The following is a 25,563-nucleotide window of genomic DNA, read 5'->3' as shown; positions in this document are numbered from 1 at the left end:
GGAATATATATAGTTTTTTATTTGTTCATCATGTGACACTGTCCCATGCGCATTTTCCAGTCCTTGATCTATATCATTAACTGGTAAAAACAAAATGAGGGCAGAACATGCACAGTATGAGAAGTTTCACTTTCAAGTAGGTGAATCTGCACATGGAGAGGAGATAGGTGAGAACATGATTGACTGAGAATGATTTTAGCAGTCATATATGTCTTCTGTAATGTGCAGCTTAGTCCTGAATGTGAGAGAGAGGAAGGAGGTAATACCAACGACAAGGAATGCCAGCTACTAAGATCTTCATTTTTCCAAATGCCCTTATGGGCAATGAAAAATTGAAGTAAATTTGGAAACAGACACTGTTTGTCTGAACCAGAACTTTAAAGCCCAATATGCAGAGCAGACATACAGAGCTATCAGTCAGTGCTAGGGGGTCACCTGCTGTGGGTCATCCAAGCTGTTCAAGGTGAGGAACAGTGGTAAACATGCTTCATGATGAGCCTGAATCACAATTTTTTAGTTCTTGCCACAATTTGACTGTACAGTCTTCAGAAGCCTTTGCAGTGGTGTGATAAAACACAAATACACACACAGTGTGCCTTGTAGAATTATTCAGGTTTAACTGGCATTGTTATTATCTGAGGTACTCCAGAGTTACTTTGGTTATGTTTTTACATAACTATCCAGTCCAAGATATCTTGCAGTTTAAATCAGATTTTCCTCTACAATTGCCATGTATTGGTTCTATCCTATTTATTGCAACAGTTCTTATTTAGACTTGTCACAGGAAAAGAGGTGAATGCTTATTCAATCAGAACTCAGTATACACGGACTTGCCACCCGCGGATTCAAGCATGCACAGTCAGCAAGCCCACATTGTCCTCAATGCTGGTGCATGCACTAGCAGCACCTCCATAAGGGACAGTCCCTGTTGTCCTGTGGTGGCACGTGCATGCAGCCATATTGTCATTCAGTTCCATTGTCCCCAGTGGCGCAGATGCGTGCACGTGCTGCCATGGGACAATGGAGACTGTTTCTAATGGCAACACGGCTGCATGCACATGCCGTCATTGGGGACTAGAGCATCAGCAGAGAGGTCTGGAACAGATCCCGCATGGACACCAAGGGCTGACTGTACAACTAACAAGTACAAGTTTACTTTTATTTCCTTAACATTTGTGTTACAATAAAATATATTTTGCACCTTCAGAGTAATGAGTACAGTTGGCCCTTCGTATCTGTGGGTGTTCCATTCTGGACCAAAGTAACACGGGACCTCAAGTCCTGTTATTACCAATAGTGGAGCACCATGTGCACTAGTGCAGCCACGTGCATGAGCCACCACTGGGGAGAACAGGGCAGGGCTGTACACGGATGCTCCAATCCACAGATGGTAAGCCCATGGTCGGCAAGGGCTAACCGTATTATCACATGGTAACAATGCCAGTTAAATCTATTCAAATTCTAGGCTGTAACACAATGAAATGTGGAATAGTCAAAAGGGAGTGAATACTTCTGCAAGTCACTGTACATATTCACACATTAGGTAAAATAATAAATTGGAATTATGGGAAGCCTGGCATTTCTTCTCTTCACTTTCCATCAACAAAGGCTTGATTTGCATGCTTTATTTTGTGGTCTTACCAAATGGACTGCATTGGCTTTAGTACCTCATGGTCATACTGGGGCATTCTTCTGCTGTAGTACCCTCTCACAACTTTTACAAAAGTCATAGTCAATGGACCTCAGAATCAGATATCAATTGGGCCTAATTCAGGTTAACATATTTAATGCTTTTCTCTGTAATTCTAAGAAAAAGTTCACATTTATTTTGTTGTCTACTGGTACATGTTTCAATACTCTTTGTTACAAACTTTGGCTAAGTTCCAAGAGAAATGTGAAGAAATCTCAATGACTGTAAATGTTCGTGGGGGGGGGGGGGGGGTGGGGGGGGTCCTCTTTTTTCTATACTTAAGAGTTGATCCATTGAAATCAACAGGACATGTCCTTGTCCATATCTACAAATATTTTCCATCAGCTTAAGTATCATTTTTAGTCACCCCGGATTTGAATCATCTTTATATAATTTACCAAAGTACCACATGGATTTACTGTGACGTAGATCACTTCTTTTAAGACACACTCTTTTACTGACACATCAAACAAAAATGCCACTTTTCTTTTGCAAATTGTTTTTAAAGACTACTGAGCATCAAGGTTTTCTGTAAAAAAACCTTTAAAACATATACAGCATATATACCATTTGGTAAGTTATTTACCTGGTAGGGAATGTAGGATCATAGACAAAACTAAGCAGTTCTTGAGGGTATCCAATTGAAACCAATCGTTCAACTGTCAAGTCAAACCCAAGAGATTCATACTCTGGAGATTTATACACTGTAACAAGAGAAGAAAATTCTTTTGAGACATATCAGGGAGATAAACACAGTATATCTAGGCAGAATATCTACACAAATTATGCTACTGTCATCTGACTTTATGGACAATTCAGCAAACATAAAGCAATGAGTAAACGATCAGACTTTGTTAGGTATAGTGATCTTAGGAGTTTCATTATGCCAGGAACAATCTTCCAACTGGCCACAGAGTTCCTATTTCAGCAACAGAATCCATCAAATGAAATATTAGCTAGAGCCTCAAGGGAAGTATTTTCCAAACAGCATTATCACCCTCACCTCATTTCACCTCTGCATGCCCATGTTAAAAGAAAATTTGATATTTATTGGTTCTGCTGGAATTCAGAAGACAATTTTGAAGCCTAATCTTAGATCAAGCATCTAGTCAGGTGGTATCTAACAGGATAACAGATTAAGTTGCCTTTTACTAGACAACCAGCTGTCACATTAGTTTGTGATGTATTAATAAAACTTTGGAAAGGCTATCATCCTACATGAAAACATTAAATTGTGTCATATTTCAGAGAACTCATAATTTGTGAAAAGTAAATACTGCCACTACACTACACTAGTTCTCTAAATATTCTCCCTGTAAATTACTGCCTTTCCACTGATTTTTATCTGTTAAGGATTGCTGTTCTCCACCACCTTAATAATAGCATTCATTTATCCATTGAAAGCATATGTCTATTGCTTTTCAAGTCACCTCTGCTCCCAATGTACAGTGGTGATGTACAAGGGAGTAAAACACTGAAAACATTAAACATGCAAATAAAAACATTTACATAAGACTAAAATAACTCCTTAAAAATAACCCTAAAGCTAATTTACCTCCATTAAGACTACCCTAATAGCATAACACAGTGGTGGTGAACCAGAGGTGGCACTCAGAACCCTCTCTGTGGGCACACATGCTGTCGCCCTAGCACAGAGTTTGCCAGAGTTTCTTACTAGAAAGCCAGAGGGATGTGGCACTTTTCAATAAATAAGTGGGGTCTGAGTTGCAGTTTGGACACTTGGTCTGTAAAAGGTTCACCATCACTAGCATAACACCTTCTCAAATTTCTTTAGACATTCTGGAATCTATTATATGAATGGCCAAAGTCCAATTTTCCTAGAATTTTAAGGCACGGGCCAGACTGAAACACCACACAGTTGGTTCAATGCAGCAAAGGTAGATTTTGAGTTACATAAGCCTGCTATACCACAAACCTGATACAGTGGTGCCTCGGGATACGAAATGATCGGGTTACGAAATTTCCGGGATACGAAAAAGTTGGATTGGCAAAAACTGTTTCGGGTTACGAAATATTTTTCGGGTTACGAAATTCATTTCGGCGCGAAATTCAAATGCTGCAAAGTGCAGCTATAGGCTTTCCAGTGCTAACGGAAAAGTGTTTCGGGTTACGAAATTTTCGGGTTACGAAAGGAATGGCGGAACGAATTAATTTCGTAACCCGAGGCACCACTGTACTAAAAAGACTTTCAAAAGCAGTTTATAACTTTGCTTAAGTTTCTCCTGTGCACAGAGAAAAATCCACTGTGCAGGTCTGCTACAGTGACCTGTACTGGGCATAAGTCATTCAATATTTCAGTCTTACTAAATATATCAATACTATTCACTCCCTTTATCTTGCATACATACATACATACATACATACATAAAATCAATCCTGCATTAGTATTCTTCCTACTTCATTCTTAAAAGCTCAGTTCCATGTATGATCCATTATCATTCATTGTTCCTTTTATCAACACAACTGCCTTCCTAATAATGCTAATTCTAGATATATCCACATGTGCCTTATCTGAAATTAGTAGTGTTATTTTATAATTGATCTTATTGATCATGAATGAGTTTATGCCTGTAGTGCATCTCATATATACATATAATATATTTCATAGCATTAAGTTTTATTGTCATTGTATACGTTTAATGTTCCCCAAAGGCAGTACTTCTCAAGTAGTGGGGCGCGCCCTCCAGGGGGCGCACGAGGCTCTGTAAAGGGGGGCTCATTTGACCTCGGCAAATACTGTCATATATATAAATGATACTATTTACAGTCGCGCTGGGGGCGCGAAATGCTTTCTTCTTCCTGGGGGGGCATGACAGAAAATAATTGAGAAGCACTGCCCAAAGGGCATTATAAATAAACATTATTGTTGATGATGAGGAGGATGAGCATGAGCATGATGAATCTGACTTCACAGAAGCAGAACCAAAATGAAGGCACTAGTGTAGGAAGATTACTAAAACCCTAAGATAAGAACCAAAGTCCCAAGTTCAGCTCTGTGGTGAGCTGTACATTTATGGAGTGGCCACAATCACTCAGAACCAGTTTCTATAGAATGTGAACACATATTATTATCTAGAAACTAGATCAAGGAAACAAGCCTTTTGTAACCTCTTCTATCTCACTCACAATGTGAATGAGACTTGTGCATAGATGGTCTAGCTACCATTACACAGAAATGTAACAGAGCATGCACAAACCTTAGGCATTCCACCAAATGAATTACCATTGGGAAGTGAATGAACTGGCTTCCTTCGAACTGTTCCTCAAAACCCATCTTCTCAACAAGGCATGAGGCAGAAGGACAGGTTGCTCACCTGTAATTGTAGTTCTCTGAGTGGTCATCTTTGAATTCACATAAATAGGGTTATCTGTGCCTGTTCCACTCAAAGAATTACAGTTACAGGTAAGCAACCTTCTACATTGTGGTCTCTGTAACTCACACACAAATAGGAGACTAGAAGCTACTCACCATAGGAGTCAGGAGTGTCATGCAAGACAAGAAAACAGCAATGCTTTCCCAAAAGCAGCTTCAGCCCTACACTGCGCATCCACTCTGTAATGTAGATTAAGGTCAAAGGCTGTGACCATGTAGCTGCTCAGAAAACATCCTCCAAAGGAACGTCCTTCAGGAAGGCAAATGACATAGCCAAAGCCCTGGTAGAGTGACCACATACTCGTATTTGAGGGTCTTTCTTGACTAGTTCATAGGTCAGGTGAACTGTTGAAATGACCCATTTGGAAAGGCACTGTGAGGAGACTGGCAGACCTTCCTTCACAGAGGCGTAGCAGACAAAAAGTCTTGAGAATTGCATGAAGCCACAGTCCTGTCTATACAGAAGGCTAGTGTTCTCCTAATGTCAAGGCAATTATGGGCACATTCCAAATCCATGTTAGGTCCAGAATCAGTACAGACAACACAACGTTCTGGTTTGTATGAAAAACTGTCCCCACTTTCAGCAAAAAGGAAATGTCTGGTCTGAGAACCACATGTCTCTATGAAACTGCAAATAAGGCAGATCTATTCTGAGGACTCCCCTAATAGTGTTTATGCGCGTACACGTGTACATTCACTGTTGAAGACAGACTGGCCACTGCAAAAGAGCCATGCTAAGTGTTTCCTTCTCCTCCGCCTCCTGCTTTTGCATTTCCTGCTCAGATTCTCAGAATATTCCATGCCCCTTAACAACCACAAGGAGCACAGAGGCCTGCCTGCCTGGCTCAGGGAGGAAGAAAGGAGGAGGAAGACTAGGCTGCTGAAAAGGCACTATTAGCTAAAAGAAGTTTGCTGAGTTGCTTTTTTGACTATTCACTGTCCCCCCTGCAGTCTGATCTAGGGAGATCACTCTGCATAATTTTCCAGGGAGCCCATGCTACTGATGAGGGAGCACATCATCAAAAAGCAACCCAGCAAACTTCTCCCAGCTTGAGAAACGCAGAGGCCAGCCTGCCCAGCTTCGGGGAAGAAGGAAGGGAGAAGACAAGGCTGTTAAAAAGGACCAAGAGCTGCCTCTGCATTCCCCCATTATGCCTTCCTCTAGCCTTAGACATAGCAAAAATCAGCTTTCCTTTTTACATGCATTTCCCATTCAGCTTCTCAGTAGGCACATGCCCCTTAGCTACCATAAGACAGTTTCTCGGGTGGAATAGAAGTGAAGAGAGAAGGTGGAGAGTGTGATTGTTTAGCATTATGGCTGAGGGTGTGTATAACATGAGGGGCCTTTGAAAGAGCAAGAGGAGGAAGAAAGCCAAGGAAGCCGGTATGAGAGGCATGGGAGCAGGAAGAGGCAGCAGAGCTGAAAGCAAACAATGAGGATGCTCTGGGAGCTCAGGCCACTCTGGTTATTTCAAAAACAGCTGTGTTTTAGGGCACTTCTAAGTAGGCTTGCCATATCCCACCTGGGGGCGGGACTTTCCCGGTTTGGGGCGGGTCCGCACGGTCCTGCCCCGGTTTGGCCCCGCCCACGGGATCCCCCCAGCGAGGCCCTGGAGGCGGCTCCATGATCGCTTGGGAGAGGCTGTCTCCCAGGCCCCAGGGAGGCCTTGGACAAGGTTTTAAAATGTAGGACCTTTTTTTTAAAATTTCCTGGCAAGGAAATTTTTTAAAGAAGTCCTACATTTTAAAACCTTGTCCTACATTTTCCCCGATTTGGAGGTCCTCGGGGATGGCAACCCTACTTCTAAGCTTACTCAGACTTATGCTGGCTCAGTACTGAGGTGTATGGTATCGAGGAAAGTTCTGTCATATGATACCGACCATGGTGATAGCAGTAAAGATCTACTCTGGAGTGACACTAACAGCTGAACTCCACGGATGGAGAGAGTAAGTACTGACAATACAGAGAAAGCCTCTGTACTACTCCAATTCCCTATGGCATATCACTCAAAATTATGTTGACACCAATATCAGATTTGTAAGAGTAACAAAAGCAGGGTGAAAACTTCAAACACAGAGTATCAGATCCAGATGGAAATGACCCTAGGTCCATAAATCTGCCAAATCCGATTTTAACATCAAACAATGTCAAGCAATCAGGCCATTCAGTAGGAGAATGAGATGACTGAGGAGCAGGAAGGTCCTCCACTGATGGATTAGGTGGAAGGTGTTATATTGCTTTAATGTGTTTTAAACATTTTTATCTTTTTAAACTATTTGATATTTTAACACGTAATTTGTTTTAATTATTGCAGCAATCTCTGTTGCATCCCTGCAGGGGACTCCACAATCTCAGTGATAACGGCATCCCTTAACAGTTTATAAACTGGAGGTTCTGAGGGAAGAGATGAGCATCTAGATTTGACCAGGATCAGTACCAAAAGATCATGAACTTGAACCACCTCCACTAGAAGAGAAGTTTGGGTTAGAGAAGTCTGAATTGCAGACCAAGCTCCCTCAGTATGCTTCTCTCCCTTCTTCTTCTGATGCCTCTTCTCTGCCTAGTACTTCAATACCAGCATGAAAGCCTCCACATGGACCAGCCTATCCAGTGTTGAGTGTTGGGCTACAGGCTCCAAAGTGGGATGATCCAGAGTGAGATATGGGCTCTTGCAAAGACTGCTTCATTGCCATTGAGAGAGAAGAACTGGAAGCTGCCAAGACAGAGGAGGATTGAGGCGGTGGTGCCACCAAATGGCCCAACCTACCCACAACAAAGGCCATATGGCCTATTCTCCACTGTATTGTCAGAAATCTGCAAGGTCCACAAAAGAGCTTTAAGCCTTGACTCATGGTTTCATCATTCATTCATTCATTCATTCAGTCAGTCAGTCAGTCAGTCAGTCAGTCATTTTTATACCCTGCTCTTCTGGCAGAGTGGCTTACAAATTGTTAATTACATAGTTTTTGTGAGTTTTTCGGGCTACGTGGCCATGTTCTGATTTTCTTCCTGACGAATCTGGAGGGATGACTGTATATAATAGCTCTAGAAGGTTCCAAATAATGCACTGCACAGGTGCAGATTACTCCACTTGTGCAAATCCAGCATTTCTTATCTCCACTAAAATCAAGCATGGATAAATTAATCAAATTCATATTCCCCCTTCTTTACCTTTATATATTTGTCTTTTGCTCCTCTCTCTAATGCTTCATCTGTGTCTAACAGTTCAAAAGCATGTAAAAGTGAAAGTAGATTAATAACTACCACTTTGGTGGGAAGGTAACAGCATTCTGTGCAGTCATGCTGGCCATGATCACAGAGACATCCTTCACAATGGTTCTTCGGCTCAGTAACGGAGATGAGCACCACCCCCTACACCCGGACACAACTTGACAACCTTGTCAAAGGGGGAAACTACCTTTTTAAACACAACTCAGATTCACTATAACACTCAAATGTGATTCATTCTAGTGCTTAAAAGAGCATGCAAAATTTCCACAGCAAACATGCAATTATTTTTTCAGTGGCAGTTCCACAAGGCTCTGCATACATGGAAACTCAAGAAAAAATACTATGACAAATAACTCAAGTTGTCCAAGGTGGGATCAGAATCTAACCAGAGAATGAACACTACCAATTTAAGCGATATACTTGAATTTGTTGTATAGATCAATCTTCTGTAACTTCTGTAACACTAGCTGCCTAGCTGAGTCCAGATCATGATACAGATACCAGTTAAGAGAATTGTGGTATGTATTGTATTTTCTCAGGGGAAAATATTAAAAGTAGTTTTCTGCTATCCATAATGTGACTAATAATTTTCTGGCATCAAACAGTTTTCAGGGTATTTTATCAATATCAAAGTATAGTACTAGTATGAAATTTCTCTAGCATTTTAAGTCTGCAAAAGTTGCTGAGTGACATGCCTTTTTACAGAGATGACAGAAGAGATATCCACATTCCTATCCAAGTCTGCTGCATTTCTATGCTTGAAACAAAGGAGAGGGTTTTTCTCACTTGGCAGCCTGCTTTATTTCTATGCTAGGTGCAAAAGAATATATTACTCTATTCCTTCCTTACTAACCTGCTTACTTGCTTGCATAGAAACAATAGTCATCTACAGATATCAACATTAATACTTGAACATACAGTTGCACTATTCACACACACAAACAGATACATACAGAGAAAATTTTGGTGGGGAAACCCCACCTCATATTTTCAGATTTATCCAGTATTGGAATCTGCCTCTACATATTTAAAGGCCAACCAGAGGAGATACAATAATCTTCTCCCCACCCCTCCACCAGAACTTTAAAAAAATTCATTTTTCCTTAATTCCTTCCTAACTTGTATCATTTTTTCTATGAGCCAGAATGGTGTAGTCAGTGGTTTGGGCATTAAACTATAACTCTAGACACTAGAGTTTGGATCTCTGTTTAGCCACAGACCTTTGAGCAAGTCACTTTCTTAGCCTGAGAGGAAGATCATGTTAAACACCCTCTAAATAAATCTTGTCAAGAGAAACTTGTGATAAGGTCACCATAAGTCCAAAACAACTTAAAGGCATACAACAACAAAGCAATCTTTCTACTTTAAAAACACACTCCCTTAAAATTAAATATCAGCATCAGGAATAATTTTTTTTTGCTAACAACTACTATAGCTGTGGTTCCCAACCTGGGTGAGAACAAAATGAAATTTCAAGGGGTCAACAAAGACTGGCTTGTGTCCTTGAATGAGGAGCCATGAGTCATCACTCATTTTTTTCTGAATAAATTAGAATCTAATTGCTCAGTTTAGATTTGTGTTTAATGCACTGAGTTAAAAGCTTTTTTTAAAAAAGTTCAGTTTGTTCACCTGCAGTATTATATGTGGTTCACTTTGTGACTGAGAATTAGAAATGTGACTTCATCTTCAAATATGATAGTACTTTTGTAGAGGTTGTGAACATTAATCAAACATTTTCTAGAGGTGTAGGGCACAGAAAAGGTTGGGAACCACTGTCCTACAGTATGAGGTCATGCAAGGGACTAAAGTATGATGACACAATGTACTGATCACAATCAACTACATTGCTTTACTTTATTTGTATTTTGTTCATATAATTTTTGTCTATCGTATACCCCCCTGAGGCGAAGCACAAAAATCAGTGTGTATAGAGCCATTGTACTGTCTATTCTCCTTTATGGGTCTGAAACATGGGTCACCTATCGCCAACACCTACGACTCCTCGAACGCTTCCATCAGCGCTGTTTAAGCACAATTCTAAATATACACTGGACCGACTATGTGACAAATGTTGCTGTCCTTGAGCAAGCAGGGATCATCAGCATTGAGGCCATGCTATTGAGGACACAGCTGTGTTGGACAGGACACATTTATAGGATGAAGGACCATCGCCTCCCAAAAATAGTATTCTATGGTGAACTTGTAGAGGGGCGCTCCAAAGAAAAGATACAAGGACTCCAGGAAATATCATCTCAGGCTCGGCCAAACTGATCACCAACAATGGTCCGCCCTGGCCTCACATCGGGAGGCATGGAGACACACTTTCCACGATGCTGCAGCCTTTTTTGAAAGCTCACGCCGAACGAGTCTCAAAGAGAAACGACAACGCTGAAAGAACCACAACCTGGAAACATCACCCAAGGAGACTTTCTGCTGTGCTTTCTGCAACCGGACTTGTTTATCTTGGATTGGCCTTTTTAGTCATCAATGCACTTGTAGAAAGCGCGAGATGAGTCCTTCCTGAATCTTTGTTCGTGAAGTAAAGCCAGAGAGAGAGAGAGACCCTAGAATCTATCAAGTGAAAAGTGACTTAGAAATGTTTTAAATAAACAGATACAGGTACATATTGGTGTCATATTACATGGCATTTACATTTGTACATGAATGCAGGTTTTGCTTTTACAAATAGTCTGCATGTGGAGTGGAATGCAAGACATTAGGAATGTGGCATGGGGAAGAAGTTGATTTAACCACTTGTCCTGCTACTGAAGACTCAACTGGCATGCTACGCCTGCCATTTAAGGGGTGGCAGTTCACATATACTTCAAAGCAATTTTTTCTCCCATACCAATATTGGAAATTTCCTACTACATTTTAGCAGGCTACCTGAGCAAGTATTTATTTCTGAAGACAGCATAAATCAGAACCATGGAGACTGGACCATTGTGATAAAGAGAGATTATGATGCTCTGGTTACAGTGACATAGTCCATGGTAAGTTTTCCTTTAATTAGACAACTGGGAATGGAGTTGGAATTCACAGACCTTGTATCCCTTTTTGACAACACTCCACACCACAGATGATTCTAGATCAATCAAGATGAGCTACAAGCTCCTGACATTTTCTTGCAAGCTGTGTAAGTACTCATTTGGGTAACATGAGCTCCCAAACAAGTCATCTATCTATGTTAGGCTGGCAGTGAGCAGTATTTGGGTGCCAAACAGAAGCATATAATAGAAGACGCATAGAAGAACGTTAATTAAAGGACAGTGAGAACCAGAGTGTGGAATGGTTTGAGTGCTGGACTATGGCACTGGAGAGCAGAGTTTAAATCCCCGCTTAGCCACAAAAACATACTGAGTGACCTTTGGCCACACAATAACAGACAACAGATGGATATTTAGTTTTGAAGCAATTGAGTTATTAGTTATTCAGTTAATTGTTAATTCATTTATTCAGCTATTCAGTTAATTGTGAGATAAGTACCTGTAAATTCCTTTTACACTCAACATATAGCTAGATGTTGCCATGCATAATCTGTTGTGCAGTGAGCCAGACCAGTGCAGTTACCTCCACATGCATACCCCTTAGACAACTGTAATTCAAGTGTAAGAGCACAGGGTTAGCAAGAGATGTACTGAGGTCATCAGGGAATAACAAAACAAACCTATCCTCAGGTTGAGTGTGTGTGTGATCTGGCAAAAGGACAAAGCTCTGAAGAGGCAAACCAGCTGACAGTATTCACAATTTGTCAGTACACTGTGTGTGTGTGTGTGTGTGTGTGTGTGTGTGTGTGTGTGTGGTACCCAGCTCAAAATTATTTTTCCTCAGGTAGTGTGGGCTTCCTTATAAGGTGTGCCTGTCACAAGAGAAGCCAATATGCAGAGGAAGCTACATAGTAAAGTGTGAGATATCCATGCACACTAGTGTTACCTTTGCTTCCAAGACAGGTACTGTAGCCATTTGTATACCCTTTTCTGAAAAGTAAAATCTGCAGCCGCTCCAGCTAGTGCAATATACTGCTGCCAAAATTATAACTCACATGAAGCAGATGCAGATGCTGAGTGTCACTCCAGTCTTGAAGGAGTTACACTGGACTCCCCTGTCAAAAAGAAAGAATCAAACTGACTTTAAAACTGCAATACTGGGGGGGATGGGGTATTAATTATAGTGCTTTCATTTGCTGGAGGTATAAGCTTGTGAAAAACTTTTTAAAAAATGGCCAACCTGTCAATGGTTTGCATCTATCTATAAATAAGAAAATTTATATCCATAATACACGAAATGTTCTCAGATTTCAAAAATACTAAAACTGAAAGTTTGCAAGAGACCTGGGGATAGAAAGAGTTACTATCATTTGTAGAAAATTGTGAGCTACCACATACATCAAGGTCTTTCAGAGCTTTAAGTATTTAAAATCTTATTCTATCACTAATATGGAATTTACAATTATGTAAATTATCAAATCAATTACAAGTTAAAATCAAATGTAGTTTCTGAGCTCTGATTTTATTTGAATGTTTAAGTTCTCCCTCTCCCCCATGAAAACTATTTTAGTGGGTATTAGTAGGAAGGTCAGAGGCACTGTGTAAGTAGTAAATGCGGCAGGGTCCTGGGAGAAAAGTCACACATACAGTATTTACAAAAACATGATTTCAAATACTGGAAGTTAAAAACCTTGTGATTCTGAATAAATTCAATGAACATCCAAAATAATAAAAAGTGCACCTGGGCATTCTAAAAGAATATTAGTAATGACCATGGTAATGGCAAAGGAAGCACAAATTCTGGAAAAAATGAGAGTCTGTCTCTTTCCAGTTTTAATGTGAGTGAGGACCACGAAGAACGCTAGCAATCTGAACATGGTTAAATAAAAAGACAAGACAGCAGCAGGCTCATGCCCACATAAACAGTACTGCATATGTACTGTAGTTTGGACAGGGAGCGTGTGTAATAAGGACTTCCTGAATGTGTATTTATGATTATGCATATTTTTAATTTATTTTAAAATGAAATCTAGGTACGTTAAATGGTACACATCTGTACACATTACAGCAAATACAGGAAGGATGTGGTAGAACTAATGGACTATAAAGTATGGCGTTGTTGTTGTTATATCTACAAATCTGATTAGTGAGCATGAAAATGCATTAGAGCAACAATATGATACCTACATATCTGGGAGTAAACCCAAAAATATTAAATATCTGAGTACAAAGACAGGGTTGCACTATTAGTCTGCAATCCTATCCACACTTTTGTGTCTATATCCCTTCAAGTTGCATGTTGATTTATGGTGATCACATGAATTTTATAGGATTTTCTTAGGCAAGGAATACTCAGAGGTGATTTTGCCAGTTCCTTCTACTTATTTGGCAGTAATCTCATTCACAGTGGACTGCTAAACAACTGTTTTGAATTGCATGTTTTAAATGACTGAAAGACATCTATAAATAAATTTTAAGACATATTTTAAAATATTAACTACGTTCTGATATGCCTCAGTGTTAGAAAATATATATACAGTACTGAAATGTCAAAGGTGATGCTGGTGTTTTTTTTATTTGAATATTAGGTGCAGTCTTTAGGAAGTTGATAGCCTGACAGTATCATAGGCCCAAAACAGATGGGTCAAATAAAGTGACTTCCAGCCACTTTGGGGGCACGGCATTTAGACAATGCACGCCCTCAAAGTGGCTGGACGCTGCGTCAAGGGCATGCTGAGGCAGCAAAAACCAGTCCTTTCAGGAGCAGATTAAATTTATTCCTTCCAGTGGCCTGTTTAGGACCATAGCAGTTGCCTTTTTGAGAACAAGCTGTGCGATTACTGCAGTCCTGGGCTGATTGAAGCCGGAGCAGCCTCTGGCGACTCTTTTTGGCCTGTCTGCTTCATCCCATGGGGAACAAAATACAATTGGCCCCCTGTATCCACAGATTCAACCATCCACAGCTTGAAAATATTCAAAAATATAAATTTCTGAAAGCAAATCTTGATTTTGCCATTTTACTGTGCCACTGTATTTAATGGGACTTGACCATCCATGGATTTTGGTATCCAGGGGGGGGGGGGGGGAAGGGTGGTGGTGGTGTCCGGAACCAAACCCCAGCAGATACCAAGAGTCCACTGCATTTAGATAATTGATACCCTTCTGGACCATGGTGATTCTTCTCTTTAAAGAAGTAAGCTAAATAGTTCATTTTACTTTTGTTAAATGAAATTTTAATTTAATCTTGTTTTAACCTTTTAGAAGCTACCTTAGATCCCATCAGGGAAGAAGGGTGGGGAACAAATCCAATAAATAAATAAATTTAAATATATTCTCTCTCATTTATTATCAAATTTAACCCAACAACCTCTTGAAAAATTACATTGTACTGAAACAAAGATATGGATCACAGTGCTAAATTTTCAGACTATTGCACCAAAATATGTCTTTATAGCCTATAGCAATACCAATAGCAAGTACATTTCTATACCACTTATCAGTGCATTGAAGAACTCCCTAAGCAGTTTACAATGTGTAAGCTAATTGCCCCCAACAAGCTGGGTACTCATTTTAGCGACCTCAGAAGAATGCAAGCCTGAGCTGACCCTGAGCCCCTGGCTGGTACTGAACTCGCAACCTTGCAGTTTGTGAGTGAGTAGCTGCAGTACAGGCATTTGACCATTGTGCCACCAGGGCTCCTGCGCCTATCCAATGAGATCAAGAATCTGCCTAACCCAATCAAAATGTCTCCAGAAAATCTGCAAGCAGAAAACAAAAGCAATAGTTCTTCTCTCTGTTTTTATGACATTTAGCTTTGAACACAATGATTACATTTTAAATAGCTTTTTATATACAGTGGTACCCCGGGTTACGAATTTAATTCGTTCCGCGGCGCCATTCGTAACCCGAAAACCTTCGCAAGCCGAAAAAGCCATAGGCGCTAGTGCAGGAAAGCCGCGATTTCGTGCGAAAAAGCGCCGAAAAGCACCAAAAATTTTTTCGTAACCCGAAATAACCTTCGTAACCCGGAACAGTTTTTTTCTATGGATTTTTTTCGTATCCCGGGAATTTCGTAAGGCGGTGCTTTCGTATCCCAGGGTACCACTGTACCTATCTTCCATTAATATCTAGTTAAGTTATTTGAAACTAGTGTCTTTTAGCACATTGTGAAACATAACTCCATTAGGTAAATAGTGAGGCAAACAAAGCACTGTACTGAAAGGCCTACATTTAAATGCAGCTTAGCAATATTCAAAGTACTGTAGAAAATAAAACCCAGTAACTAACAAAATATTGTAACAACATAGGATAATTCAAAGATATCATGATAATCTGGAAAATCAGTATGCAAAGGGATCTCTTGTACCACCTTTGAGACTAACTGAAAGAAACAAGTTGGTAGCATGAGCTTTCATAGCCTACCTCCTCAGATGCATATTTTTATAAATCATATTTTATAAATTATAAATTAAATTGTATATATGTTTTATTATTTATAAAATTATAAATAATAAAATTTGATAAATTGTTTTATAAATTATTATATTTTTGGCTACTAGCTGGGTATACATTTCCTTCAGAAACAGTGTGTCTCTGTATTTGTTGCTGGACAGCATAAGTGGAAAGGTATTGTTGCATTCATATCTTGGCTTGTTGGCTTCGCAAGAGCATCCAGTTGCTGTGAGAAGAGAATGTTGGACTAGGCAGGCCTTTGATCTGATTAGGTATAGTTCTTCTTTATATATGGGAAACATATATATATGGGAAGATGTCTGCAATATATTTTATTACACTGAAAAAGTTAGTCCCTTGTATAAGATATAGAAAAGAGTTCCTCATTGATCTACAAGATGCTAGCTTCAGATGTCTATCCTTTTCAATATTATAAAAATGCCCTTCCCCATCACTCTGGAAAATTTTCTCTATATCTGTCTGTTTTTGTTTTTTGTTTTTGTGGCAGCTACAATTCTAAATGCCATATATTAGCAAGTAGGTATTTAGACCCTGGCATATCCCTGCAAATAAAGGTAATTATAAATTAAGATCATGAGAAAAATTATGCATTTTGATGAAATCCACAGATAAGTTTCAATTTTGCAATATAACCCATGCTCCATATCACGACCCCTCCCACAACACATTTTTGATAGCTGGCTTAGAGATTTAATCCCTTTTTGAACAGTTTGTTTCCTTACAAAAACCAGTATATGTATAATATTTAACAAGTCTAACTTTTTTTATATTTAGCTGCCAGTATGTGGGAGCCATAAAGCTCATGTAAATGCTCCTATTTGGTACCATCTCCAAACTACAACCACTGCCACCCCACTACCACCCGTTGTTACTGCAAAAGAATCTATGAGACAACTTTTCAGAGGTTCAATGGATATGCTTAAAGAAGGTAGCAGACACTTCCATTGTACTAGCAGAACACATTGCTATGATCTTCTATGGATGGATGTAGTTAGACACAGTCGGCACTTCTTATACACGGATTCTTTATACACGGATTCAAGCATCCATGGTTTGAAAATGTTTTTTAAAAAGTATAAATTTCAAATATCGAACCTTGATTTTCCATTTTTTATAAGGGACACCATTTTGCTATGTCATTATATTTAATGGGACATGAGCATCCACAGATTTTCTTATCCACGGGGGATCTTGCAACCAAACCCCAGCATATAACAAGGGTCCAATGTACAATATTCTTATTTTTTTAAGCATTTCTATTTTTATATTTTAGTGGTTGTGAGACATCTTGATGTTTGTTTAGAGCTTTACTTACTTAGAAAATATTTCTAAGAAATCTAAACAACTCTATCCACATCTCTGCATGGCAGGGGGTTGGAATGGATGGCCCTGTGGTTTCTTCCAACTCTATGATTCTATGATTCTGCTTTTATTCGGTCTCACTACTGCGAGCAAGATTAATGAAAGAAAAACCGATTGACTGTTGTGTTAGCTTTCTTCAGAGGCTTCAGTCCTGATTCATGTCTAAGCAAGCCATGTCTCACAAGTTAGCAGTCTGTCAGTTAATGATTTATTGGAAGGCAACAGAGACACACACACCATGTGCTTCACCCTGTCCAATGACAAATATCAATACGCTGAAAGCTTTACAGTACAAGTCTCCTAGGGCACTATCAAAAATTTTAAGCAATCATTAAGCATGGTTTGAGCAACAAGGCAACTGCTACAAATGGTCTAGCTCTTTTTAAAGCAGAATTGTAACACACACACATACACCTATAAGCAAAATAAATTAATTTCTAGACATAATAGCAAATATATTCATAATGGTAAAGAGTAGATCCATCTGTTTGTACATCCAAAAAAATTGAAACACATGGTTTTTGAACATTCCATGTCTAAATTCCATGAGAAAAACAACAATTCATTTTTTGCCATCTTGAATTCATTTACAATCAGTGCTAGAGAAGAGAGAGCTATGATTCTCCTTTAACCTAATTGAGGGACAAAGAGCCAGCCATGAAAACAAGCATTGTTTGCTCCCCCACTCTTCACTCACAGAAGTAAATTGCTACTTCCCTTTAGCACAGAAAAGGGAATTCTCAGCATGAACATTGTGAATGCTATCCAGTGTTTCACTTCATCAAAAACTGGCAGTAATCTTCAATGGTAGTTTCTGTTTTCAGTTGCATGACAAGGCTTAGCATTAAGCTTAAATAAGGCTGGAGTCAATATTTCCCTAAATTACAATTAAGACAGGTGCAGGGAATTACTCTCTAGGGGGAGAAAAGTGAGTGATAGAAGATACCTTAATGTAGCTTGTTTCCGAACCTTTAATGTAAATAAGACATTATTCTTTCAGCACAGACATCCAGAACCAATAAATGTAATATTCCCCATTACTAGCACACGTTCAGTATTATATCACACAATTTTTCTAGTATATTTGATAGCAGCTGCAGAAAATAATTTTGATCCTGAAATAGATTAAAATATATTTTACTTGATACATTTGACACTGCATTGACATGACATGCTCTATCCATTTCTCTGACACTTCTATATCTAGATACCTGTCCCCTTCTTGACATGATTTGATTCTAAACTTGGGCTGTTTGTTTTCCACAGCATACTCTTCTTCAGAGTTTGGCTCTCCACCTTTTCCCAATAATTATTATGCTAGTCATAAGAAATGAACTACTGCCTACTCATTATATGTTGGACCTTCTTTTTCCTTTTTAGTCTTAAAAATGATACACTGAAGTGGATACCAAAAAAGGTAATACTAGAACAGGTTTTATTTAAAAGAGACAGAATGGTTTTTTTTTAACAAGCCATTTGCCATGAATTTTAGTTCTGTTACACAGATATGTTAACTTACATTTTTCACATAATCAGCTCAAATTAAGGTACAGTGGTACCCTGGGATACGAATGCGCCGCCTTACGAAATTTCCAGGTTACGAAAAAAATCCATTGAAAAAAACTGTTCCGGGTTACGAAGGTTATTTCGGGTTACGAAAAAATTTTTGGTGCTTTTCGGCGCTTTTTCGCACTAAATCGCGGCTTTCGCTATTAGCGCCTATGGGTTTTCGGCTTGCGAAAGCTTTTCGGGTTACGAATGCGGCAGCGGAACGAATTAAATTCGTAACCCGGGGTACCACTGTACAGACCACACAACTCAATATCACACAGACAAATGCACACAAACATTCCTTCATTTGCAATACTACTATCATGATGAGTTTAGCAAGATCAAAAGTAAAATTGAGAAAGTATAGGCCTCCTCCTTGCCCTCATCACTGTTGTTGTTATATTTATTTATTTCCACATTGCCTTTTCCCCAGATCAGGGCTATAAGCAGCTTACAAAAAATAAAAAAACCCACATAGTTCAAAATACACAAAATACAAAAGTTAAAAAGAGATAAAGTAATTAAAAAAAACCTAAAAACAGTTTAAAATATACATTATTAAGCAAACACAAATATACACCAGCAAAAGCATTAGCAAGATCCAGTGCACTGTTTAGGTGAGACTCTAGGCTTGCCATATCCCGCCTGGGGGCGGGACTTTCCTGGTTTGGGGCGGGGCCACACAGTCCCGCCCCGGTTTGGCCCCTCCCCTGGGACCTCCCCCCCAGCAAGGCCCTGGAAGCAGCCCCACCCCTCCCCATGGCTGTGTGCCACTCTCCCCGCCTCCCTGCCTAGCTTAGCCTAGAGAGCAGGGCTTCAAGACATCTGCCACTCAGAGCTATTGCCAGCCCACTTGGTATATATGTCTTGCAAAAGGCCTGACCTTCCAGGTTACAGTGAGCAAAGAAAAAAAGGCCATCAATAGTTCCTGTTTCACTGGGAGCCTAAATGCCTCATCTTTTAAATGTCTACCAGGTCAGTATTCTTGTAATTCTTTATCACAGGATCGTTTTTGAGGCCCTAAACCCTTTCTTGTAATAGCAAATTTCTCCCGAAGCTGACCAATGGAAAGAAGCAATCGCCCCTCCACTTGGGTTGGTTTCATGGTGGAAGGAAGAGATTTTGCCTTGCTTGTAAATAGAAGGGCTTTAGGGTAGCAAAAGCTGCAGAAATAGTTTGACCCCCCCTTAAACATCCATGGCTCAGTGCTATGGGATCTGGGAATTGTAGTTTCTTGACAAAGGAAGCTGAATGTCCCAGAGGAGGCGGGGCAGAGCCTCTTGCCAGCAGTCTTCAGTGGAAGAGAGGAGGCTGAGGTCCTGCCACTCCCTTGGCTCCCCCTCCTCCTCCTCCTCCTCCTCCTCCAGCGAGTGAGCTTCTCATTCACTCTCCCTGGCTTTTCTTCCCCCCCCCTGCACTTTGAGACCCCTTTAACTGCCAAAGCTCAATGCTCTGGAATCTGGGGTCTGTGAGGCATTTGGCCTTCTCTGTCAGAGAACTCTGGTGCCACAATAAACTACATTCCCAGGATTCCATAGCACTGAGCCCTGGCAGTCCAAGCAGTGTGTTTTGGACACACAGATCCTCCAATGAATCCAGTCCCTAGCTTTTATATCTCTCACACACACGCAGGAATGAACCCACTTTGAGACTGCTTTAACTCAGTGTAGGGATCCTGGAATGCTAGGTTGGGAGACATGAGACTCTCTGTTGATGGCTCTGAGGCACAATAGACTACAATTCCAGCATTCCCAGCACTGAGCAGTCTCAAACTGGACCATTTCCTCAGTGTGGATGCAACGGGTGGGCATTCTGGGCACTGCAGTTCAACTACTTTGAGGGTTATGGGACTCCCTGTCAGAGATAGCTCTGGGGCCAATGTACTACAATCCCAGCATTCCCAGCACTAACCCAGACAGTTAAGTCACTCTCAAACTGGATTCTTTCCTCAGTGTGGATGAGCTTTGGTGAGGACTCTGGGCATTTCAGTCCAGCATTGTTTTATTTCTGCAGTGTATTTTGGACCAGAGACAGGTGACCAGGCCCTCCTCCTTTCCAGACATGTCCTCCATTGGATCATGGCTAAGAAGCATGGATTTATATTACATGGGTGTTTTAGCTTTTATTTTTGGCCATGTCCTACATATTTTTGCATGGGTGCCCTACATTTTGGGGTGAGGGCATTGGTCACCTTGGTCAGAGAGCTTTCCAGGGGTTAACTGCCATTTTGCTGTGGTGCTGGAACAACCACCATTCCCAGAATCCATAGCAGCCGAGGCAGTTAAAGTGTCTCAAACCAGATTATTTCTCCAGTGTAGATGCAGCCCAAGCCTTTTGCCTCTCTTAGCCTGAGATTTCAAAGCCCAGCCTTGGCACCACAACAAACTACAAATCCCAGGATTCCATAGGATGGAGTGATGAGAGTGAAAGCAGTGTGGCAGCAGCCTAAGTGTGCTTAATGCAGTTCTTAAGATGGTGCACCTCTTGCCTAGAGTCTCACAAGACTTTTTTGTTAACAACTTGTACCCATAACTCCATTTCAGTCTCCTTATTTAGTGGGGAGGGGAAACAGACAAAACAAGTCAAATGAAGAAAAAACAAAGTCCCTTGACCAAAGGGTTTGGTTGGTGAAAGCTCTGAAAAGGCAAGAGGCAATGTAAAATAAAGCCATGTTCAATGCTCAAATGTGCTGTTTGGAATGGGGAAGGGGGGTGGCCAGAAGGGAAGTACATTTCCGTGATCTGTCAGGAATAATGTCAAAATGTCCCCATTTTGATCATGCCAGAAACATGCATTTATATTAACATTTCAAAAAAAGCCTCAATTTTTCGGTCCTCCATTTTTTATAAATGTGTCCTACATTTGAAAATGTTGTCCTGAATTTGTCCTACATTGCCCGGTTTGGAGGTCCTCACTTATGGCAACCCTAGGTGAGACCGGCCTTATACAATTGTTCATCAAATTCCCATCTAAACAGAAAGGCCTTAACTGTCGAAAAAATACAGTACAGTCAGCACTTCTATACACGGATTTTTATACATGGATCCAGCATACACAGTTTGAAAAATGTTCAAATAATATTCAAACCTTGGTTTTCCATTTTTTATAAGGGACAACATTTGCTATGTCATTATTTAATGGGACTTGGACTCCACGGTTTTGTTACCCATGAGGGGAACTTGGAACCAAACCTCAGCGTAAATAGGGCCACTGTAGTGAGATCTGCTGCAATTTCCAAATTTAGGGCTTGGCTTCTTTGTTTAATCAATCTAACTAAAACAGCCTTTCCTTTTTCCTACTGCCTTCCATTTTAACCATTGCAGTGGACGGTATCCATGGACTTGCTATCTGCGAGTTTGAGCATCTGCGGATGCAAGCCTACATGTCTCCAATGGCAGTGCATGCACACGCTGCGGCACCATGGGGACAACTGCACTGAAGTCCCTCCCTCCCTCCTCTCTTTCCAAGGCTTCTGCCTTGGGCTTGGTTCAGGGATTTTGGAGATGAGGCTGGAGACCCGTCGGCCGGAGGGAGCGGACCGGTGGGGCTGGGCCGGGTCTTGGATGCACCTCCAGGCTCTAAGTCCCAAGCCCTGGCCCTGCTCCCTCCGGCTGACGGGGCTTCAGTGTCGAACCGCTCCCGAAGCCAAGCCCATGGCAGAACCTTAGAGAGGGAGGGAGAGGGGAGAGAGAGAGGAAGGAAGGAAGAAGAAGGAGGGAGAGAAATAGAGAGGGAGGGGGAGGGGGACGTCAATATACTTAATCTGCGGATTTTGGTATCCGGGATGTGTGTCTTGGAACGGATCCTCATGGAATCCATGGGCTGACGTATCGCGTCCTTTCCAGTGAATCACATTATCTCATGATTATCCAAAAGTACAACAGCCTCATTTATTCGTAATCATATAGTTGAAGAAAGCCGCACGGGCCATCCAGTCCAACCTCCTGCCATGCAGAAATCCAAATCAAGCACCCCGACAGATGGCCATCTAGCCTCGCTAAAGACCTCCAGGAAGGAGGCTCCACACATTCCGAGGGAGTGTGTTCCACTGTCAAACAGCCCTTACTGTCAGGAAGTTCTCTTCTAATGTTGAAGTGGAATCTCTTTTCTGTAGCTTGCATCCATTATGCATGATATGGATATGGAGTTGACTTGCCATGGTCGCCTTGTCGATGATCTCCGTCTGGGCATGGACAGGGGTAGCGCGTCCCTGTTAGTGTCTTGGACATCTCAGCGGCTTTCGATACCATTGACCAGGTATCCTTCGGAATGCCTGAGAGAGTTGGGAATCGGGGGCACTGCGCTCCAGTGGTTCCGTTCCTACTCTCGGGTAGATTCAGATGGTGCAGCTGGGGGACGTGTGCTCCGATAAGAGGCCCTTACATCTGGTGTCCCTCAAGAGCCTATTGTCCCCTATGCATTTAACATTTACATGAAACCACTGGAGAGATCATCCGGAGACACGGGGCGCGGTGTATCAGTACGCTGATGACACCCAAATGTTTTCTCTGTGTCTCCGACTGATGCAGTGACCAGGGATGATCTCTCCTCTAGATGCCTGTCTGGAGTCAGTAATGGGCTGGATGAGGGAAAACAGACTCAGACTGAATCCAGAGAAACGGAAGTGCTTGTGATAGGTTCCCCGGGCCCAGGGATGGAGATTTGCCACCTGTCCTGAAGGGGTCACCTTCCCTGAAGGACTCTGTTGCACTTGGGGTGCTCCTGGACTCGTCGCTCCATCTTACATCTCAGGTGGACGACATCGGAGCACCTGTTATCAGCTTCGGTTGATGCCCAGCTGCACCTACCTGGGCCGGGGGACCTTGAATAATAATAATAATATTTTTTATTTGTATAACGCTTTTCCCCAGATCAAAGCGGTTCACAACATACAAGCTACATGTCACAAAGCATATACATCTACAGTGACATCAGCGATCTCATACATTAAACAAAAATCCTCTCTCCCCCTCAAGATGGTGGTCAGAAGGAGGCTCTTTTCTTCTTCCAGGCGAGGCCTGTTGTTGCTGGCCTGCCTCTCTCCCCCCAAGATGGTGGTCGGAAGGAGGGCTTTTTCTTCTCAGGCAAGCCTGTTGTTGCTGGCCTGCCTCTCTCTCCTCAAGATGGTGGTACATGCTCTGGTGACCTCGGTTGGATTTCTGTAACGCGCTCTACATGGGGCAACCCTTGTACCAAACCGGAAGCTTCAATTATGCAGAACATGGCAGCCAGGCTGGTCACTGGATGTTCCAGGACCAGCCATATAACACCTGTTCTGCAAGATCTACATGGCTGCCTATTCGCTTCCGGCGCATACAAGTGTTGGTTATAACCTATAAAACCCTAAATGGTTTGGGCCCAGGGTACTTGGAGGACCGCCTCTCCCCATATAATCTGCCCTGCACACTCAGGTCAGCCGGGAAGCACTTCTGAGGGTTCCACCCTCAAAACACTCTGGGACTGCACAAGGCGTTTTCATCTCTCAGCGCAATTATGGAACTCGCTTCCTGTAGAGCTCCGCTCACCCCTCCCTCGACCTTTCAGGAAGAGACTCAAAACCTTTCTCTTCGAACAAGCTTTCTCCCATTGTTGTAACGCTTCCTCTCCCTCCTCCTTTGCACTTGCACTTTGGCTAGTCTTTGTATGGTTTTAATCTGTGTTTTTAACTTTTGTTTTTAATGTTTGTAATTGTACATTGTAGTGTGATATTACATTTGCGTTCCCAAGATGTTGTAACCCGCCTTGATCCAAGGAAAGCGGGCTATAATTAAATGATTTTATTTATTTATTTTATTATTTCGGGTCCTGTTCTCTGGAGGCAGCAAAAACAAGCTGCTCCCTCCCTCAAATACATCCTTTCAAATATTTAAACAGGGCATCATATCACTCTTAACCTCCTCTCTCCAGGCTAAACATCCCCAGCTCCCGAGTCGTTCCTCATAGGGCATGGTTCCAGACCTTTCGCATTTTAGTCACCCCTTAGACACGCTCCAGTTTCTCAATGTCCTTTTAAATTTGGGTGCCAGAACTGGACACAATATTCCAGGTGGGCCTGACCAAAGCAGAATACAGTGGCACTATTACTTCTCTTGATCTAGACACTATACTGTTATTGAGCAGCCTAAAATTGCATTGGCCCTTTAGCTGCGCATCGCACGTTGACTCATGTTCAACTTGTGGTCTACTTGGACTCCCAGATCCCTTCACATTTGTCTCATCACCAGTTCTCCACCATACTGTGCATTTATTTTTCCGCCCAAAAAATGTAAAAGTCCTTTCACATCAGTTATGTTCAGGCTTGATTTCCTCTAAGACACATTCATTTGTCTCTTTAGCAGCCGAAGGCATCTCAAACTGTATTTTGGTTTTTTAAAGCATTTATTCATCAAAATGAATAGATTATATTATTTTATCAGTCAAATTTTATTTTATTTATTCATTTCTATTCATTTATTTGCTACATTCATATCCGACCTGTCCCCCAGGAGCTACAGAATACATGCCTCTCTCCCTGGTATTTTATCTTCACAAGCTGTGAGCAAAGTCAAGCTGATAAAAAAAACCATTTAAGGTTATCCAGGGCTTTTATGGCTCACTGAAGATTAAATCTGGGAATAGCAAGATCCAGTACAACCACATCACATAGCTCTCTATTCCCTCTTAACAAGGAGCCCAGGGATAACCACAAAAGATTGTGTGCTTTTTTTTTTTTAACTGTTGCATAACTAGAAGTGAGGAACTCAAGGTCACTACTGAGCTTCACCTATGAGAGATTTATGACAGTAAAAATGCAAAGACTATCCAACATAATATACACGAACACATCACAATTGTGCCTGATTTTACGAATTAAACATGCTACACTCAGTAAATA

General features: G+C 41.2%; 1 protein-coding gene across 6 annotated transcripts in view; it reads right to left on the bottom strand.

The window, feature by feature from the left end:
- NT5C2 (5'-nucleotidase, cytosolic II) overlaps positions 1-25,563 on the bottom strand; it is a 101,648-nt gene that overhangs the window by 24,960 nt on the left and 51,125 nt on the right. For 3 of the 6 annotated variants that reach the window (XM_042458939.1, XM_042458937.1, XM_042458938.1), the window contains exons 3-4: positions 12,359-12,418; positions 2,277-2,394 (exon numbers count right to left, since the gene is read on the bottom strand). Coding sequence is in view for 3 of the 6 variants with exons in the window: in XM_042458935.1 (XP_042314869.1) it covers positions 2,277-2,394 (118 nt within the window). In the remaining 3 variants the exon portion in view is untranslated. The remainder of the gene's footprint in view (positions 1-2,276; positions 2,395-12,358; positions 12,419-25,563) is intronic. The other 3 variants (XM_042458935.1, XM_042458934.1, XM_042458936.1) reach the window with 1 other exon arrangement.

The sequence above is a fragment of the Sceloporus undulatus genome, chromosome 3 (genome assembly GCF_019175285.1).
Source record: "Sceloporus undulatus isolate JIND9_A2432 ecotype Alabama chromosome 3, SceUnd_v1.1, whole genome shotgun sequence".
In the NCBI taxonomy this organism is placed as follows: Eukaryota; Metazoa; Chordata; class Lepidosauria; order Squamata; family Phrynosomatidae; genus Sceloporus; species Sceloporus undulatus.
This window is presented reverse-complemented; position numbering and strand designations above follow the sequence as displayed.